Below are 4,946 nucleotides of genomic sequence, written 5' to 3' on the forward strand. Positions count from 1 at the left end.
GAACAACAGCTCTGTGTAGTCAGAGGGAGCTGCAAATGTTTCACGAGCTTATTTTCCTTAAGTGTCTAGACAGAAAGTGCATTTTTACATTGGAAAAAAAAGTGTTGGGCTAGAAGCTGCTCCTTAAGCAGCCAAGGTTCTTTGAGTAGATGTGATATATTTTATTAGACCAACTGAGTAGGTCTAATAGAAGATATCATATCTGCTCAAAGAACCTTGCTTGCCTATGTCCTTGGACCAACACAGCTATAACCACAAACACAAAACCCAGCTCCTTTAGCAGCAACACTTAACATAGAGGAGGATCTTTAGTGTCGCCATCAACTTGGAATCCAGTCAGTTTAAAAAGTTGAAGTCTTTTCAGATTCTCCACATGCCTTCCAGTCCCTTTGCCAATTTGTGGCTTCACAATACTAGTTTTCCCTGTTCAAAAATTATTCCAATTCATCTTTGATAGGAAAGGTCTATGCAAACAATAAGGAAACTGGCCATGTAAAACACTAATAAAAGGGTCACAACATAAATCAAAAGGCTACACAAAGGAAAGGAAAACAAAAAATATATAGTAAAATTAAGTGGGGTGGGGTGGGGAGCCACCTCCCCATCCTCTAATCACTTTTTGTTATAAGATAGGCAGGGCATTGCAAAACAAGCCTAAGAACCCCTGACACAAGTGCAATTCATCTTCAGTGGACAGCATCAGATTAAAATGGCTTGTAAAAAGTGCCTTCTCCAATTACTGGAGTTGTTAAAGGTTAATGCAAAGTTAGTCCCATTAAGATGGCAGAATGGCCATGGCATCTGGTAGGTAACAGAGCCCTTTAAGCAGTTGGCTCAAACTCAGCCTAGATTAGTGACTGAACAAGCATTTCACCACCTGCTTGGTGTTTGCTGGCCTGTGCATGTGAAGGACCATAGAATCTTACTCCACTTTCCCCACTGACAGGTGTCACGTCCACAACTAAGGTCTCCACCAGGATTAGACCTGCTCTGCCAAGAAATGAAGGAGCCAGAAAGAGTGCCTGAATCCTAAGCAAGATCCCTCAAGGGGAGGGCAGAGTCGCATTGGATGATGCTTGCATTGCCATTGCTTTAGTTGAAATTCTTGCAAAAACAAAGAATGGGTACAGAATTAGGTGCCTTTCAACAGCACTGCAAGTCACAGAGGTTAAAACACTAAGTAATTAAAAAGTCACATTACTTTTAATTTAGGTTAAAAAGCCAGGAATCATTTCATGCATGTTAATGCATTAAAAAGGCCGGCTTTCAGTTACTTTGTCCTTGAAGCACCTGTGGGTGTGCAGCATGGAGCACTATTTTACAGTTACAGGTAGTTTTCTTAGATGTAGACTCCTGAACACATCCTTCCGTCGTCATGCATTGCACTTAGGGAGTAAGAGTTAGAAATCTGGCCATGAACTGTTCTATTAAGGAAAGGAGCTGGAGTCATGACTGCAGCGTGATCAGTTGGTATTCCATAATTAATAAATGGGGCCTGCAGGAGTCCACTGGTTGATGGAGGTGGCAAGAATTGGGAGCATCCTATGATAGGAAAAGGTGGAGCCATACTCATGCAGATATTGTTGGTCTGAGTATGACCACCTAAGGAAACTCTGGTGGCAGAACTAGAGCTAGAACTGGAGAGCCGAGAAGGAGGATCAGCTTCTAGCAGCCGACTCTGGATTGGGGCAGGTCCATTTTGCTGCTCCTCATCTTGTGATTTCAAACACCTGCAGCAGCAAAGTCCAATAAGGATTCCAATGACAACGAAAGCCACAAATACAGATCCAACAAGGAGGAAAGGCAAGTACATGGGCACTAGAAATTGAGAAGAAGTTGATTAATTACTTTATATATAAATCAGAGGTATTTTCACCTCTCATGCCCCCCAAATGCCCGAATTTTGTTTTATAACATTTCAATTCAACTTTACAGCATCCCACAAGGAGAGAGCCAGAGTATTTTGCATACATCATAAGAAGCTCTGAACCCTTTAATACTCCAAAAAGATCGGCAAGACCCCAGATAAAGTAAAGCCACTGCTTGTGTTCTTGCTGGCAAGAGCTCAAAATACAGAGTCAGATACTCCACTAGCTTTCCATATTCAATCTATTGTTATACCGGTGTAAATAGGCATTCTAAATTTAGTAGACTTGTATTTTCAGTTTAATTGTTGATACAAGGCATAAAAAAAAAAGTGAAGAATGAAGCCTGTTCAGTTTAGGAAAAGAGACACTTGGGGGGGAACCTGAGAAGGATTGAAGACAAAGTGAATAGGGATTTATTAAGACAAGGTTCTTCAGGTAAATCTGATATCTTTTATTAAATCAACTCAAAGAATTGATCTGTCGCTATTGAACACTGGAGCTAGGGATACTGCCTCTGAATCAGAACTTAACCTTAAATATTGGAGGCTGCAAGTGAGAGAAGAACAGTGGAAAAGACCCTGGTCATGCCTTGTTCAATCTCCCTTTCAGCATCCACTCTCTACCACTGTCACAAGTACTAGGCATGATGGAACCTGTGGTCAGACCCATAAATGGCAGTTCTTATGTTCCAACTAATTTGCTCTGTTTGATTCATGAATACTAGGTAAAGCTTCCCTATACAATTTACAATGTGTCCAAGCCTTTTCTTACAAACCAGTCATCATTAAAGACTAGAAGCCCACAAACCCCAACCACATTAGCAGTCAAGAGGCTAGCTGCACACACACCACAGCACCTTGTCACACAAACTTAGCACTGAAAAGCAACTGAGAAACAATGCTATATGGATGCCTTGCATGTACATATAAAGCTTCAAAATCTAAGCAAAAAAGAACACCAAGTGAAGCTCTGACACTTTGGTTTCCACCTGGCATCAGCTATCTGCATAGTAAATCCTTATGGAGAGACCTTAGTCCAATGCAGCCTAGTTATTTCTGGCCATGATCTGTTCCATTAAGGAAAGCAGCCCTGCTAATGGATCAGCCCTGCTAATGGATTTCTCACTTTCCTCTCCAGCAGACAGCACCACAAGGGTTGTCCACACTCAGAAGTGGTTTCTGCTTTGTAGGAAGCAAATCTAAAGGACAGTTATTCTGAATCAACTAACCATGCCCTGGCAGGTAAAACTAAATAGGGCTGAGGCAGTCTTATGCCAGAGAGGGTATGTCCACACACAGCTAAATCAGAACTAATTCCATGAACAGATAGGCCTGCAATTTAGCCCAGTGTCTGGGCAGCTTTCTTCCTACAGCACTCTACACTGGAGAAGGGAACAGGGTTTGTTTTAGATCAGTGGGACTGTAAAGATGCCTCCTTGCTCCCAAGCTTTAGATGATTTCCCTTCAATTACAATTAAATCAAGTCTTCTGGGGCACAGGAGAAAGGGAGTCTGTAACTATTAGGAGCAGCCTGAGTTGACCAGCTTTGAAAGTGAGGAAGGGGAAAGAAGGTCATGAGGTGCAGCGGAAGGCAAGCGCTGCTTAAGTAACACCTGCAACTATAGAGGGAGGGTTTTGGGATAGTGGGTCAGACTTCTTATAAAGAACACAAGCCAGAAATCCACTCTGATCTGCTCATCCATCCCCATGCAGGTCCCTTACCTGATGGAGGCATGGAACTGCTCTGTTCGTGGTCATTAGGACACAAGCCTTGGTCCAGCCGGGCCTCTCTAGACGAGCAGCAGTAGCGCAGGCTGCAGGTGCCACAGCACAGGGTAGCCTCTGGGATGTCATAGCGCTCTGGACACTGGAAACCCTTGTGCCAGAGCTGTGAGCTATCTACCCAGCCATGGCAATACTCCCCATCCTGGCCAGAGGCATCCCAGAGGATGAGCAGCAGTACCAGGACACACAGCAGCCCCCTCTCCATAGCACAGGATTCCTTCCTTAAGAAAGTCTCCTGTAGTCTTGATTATAGGCTTCGTACCCTCTAACCACTCAGGCTGGGCTGCCCCCAATTCTAGTATCCCAAAGAAAAGAGAAAACTCAAGTCATCCCCAGCTCTGCAAGTCTGCCTACCTCTTAAGTGATCTGTAACCAGAAGCTCCCCCCGGATCCCGGCTGATTTATCTCCTGTCCAATGACCTGCCTCCAGTTCCCTCTCCCCCACCCCCAATAAACAAACAAGGATCCACTCAATTTGAAACCACTGACAATCCCCCTCCCTCTTTCCCCTCTCCTTAATTCCAGCAGGAAAGAGCCACTGGTTCTCGCTGGGGATGGCACATCTCACACCCTGGATTAGGTATTGTCACTGACAAGGGCATAGATAGCAGGCAGTTAAGTGTGTGGGATACAGAAAGAACTAGCCCATTCCACAGATCCATCCCCTCAAGGGCCTGCAGATGAGCTGAGGTGTCAGAGGTGAGAAGCTGGGGAGTGAGGAAAAACAATAGGCCATGACAAGTAAGAAATTAAATTTCACAAGCAGAGAGAAAGTACATGGACCTTCAGTTTCCAGAGGGCTCTTTAGTGTAATTGGTACAAATTGCTAAGGGGCAGGCATACAGCACCATGGAAGATCAGCCACTGGTTGCCTTGATTACTGTAGATAATCAACTATGTAAATACACAGAACAGGATTTGACTGTAAAAGATGCATTTTGAAAACACCAAGCAAGGCTGTTTTTCTGTGTTTAGCTGAAGGCTGCAACTTGCAAAGAATTGTACCTCATAAAGCGCAGTGCAATCAAATTCAAATGTATGTTTCTGGGAACAAGATGCCTATTTTAAGAAGCTGTAGGCTGCATCTACATAGAAAAAAAACCCTCCTGTGTTGCCAAGACCCCATTATAAAATAGGAATGCTGACACCAGTCAAGCTTGGGTTGTAAATAGAAACAGACTGTGCCTTGTCTGTAACCTTGCCTTTATTAGAGATTTGACTGCCTCTGGACCCATCCTGATGCAGCTGGACCAGGTCAAGCCTGTTATAGTGTAGGTCTCAGGTGCAAAGCCCC

The 4,946-nt window shown here is 44.0% G+C and overlaps 1 protein-coding gene across 1 annotated transcript; it reads right to left on the minus strand.

Moving 5' to 3' along the window:
* Nucleotides 1–1,070: 1,070 nt before the first annotated feature.
* LOC109313756 (protein shisa-1-like) lies at nucleotides 1,071–4,123 on the minus strand. The gene is made up of 2 exons (XM_019540467.1): nucleotides 3,590–4,123; nucleotides 1,071–1,818 (listed from the first exon to the last, which is right to left on the minus strand). The coding sequence occupies exons 1-2, from the start codon at nucleotides 3,855–3,857 to the stop codon at nucleotides 1,340–1,342; spliced, it is 747 nt and encodes a 248-aa protein (XP_019396012.1). The 5' UTR covers nucleotides 3,858–4,123; the 3' UTR covers nucleotides 1,071–1,339.
* Nucleotides 4,124–4,946: the final 823 nt, after the last annotated feature.

This window comes from Crocodylus porosus, unplaced genomic scaffold, assembly GCF_001723895.1.
Source record: "Crocodylus porosus isolate Cpor-Errol unplaced genomic scaffold, CroPor_comp1, whole genome shotgun sequence".
NCBI lineage: Eukaryota > Metazoa > Chordata > Crocodylia > Crocodylidae > Crocodylus > Crocodylus porosus.

What these genes read in the sequence shown, in the direction of transcription:
- LOC109313756 (XM_019540467.1), bottom strand. Translation starts at nt 3,857, where the DNA reads ATGGAGAGGGGGCTGCTGTGTGTCCTGGTACTGCTGCTCATCCTCTGG. An exon ending in CAGTTCCATGCCTCCATCAG is followed by an intron (nt 1,819 to 3,589) that starts GTAAGGGACCTG and finishes CTCAATTTCTAG; the next exon opens with TGCCCATGTACTTGCCTTTC.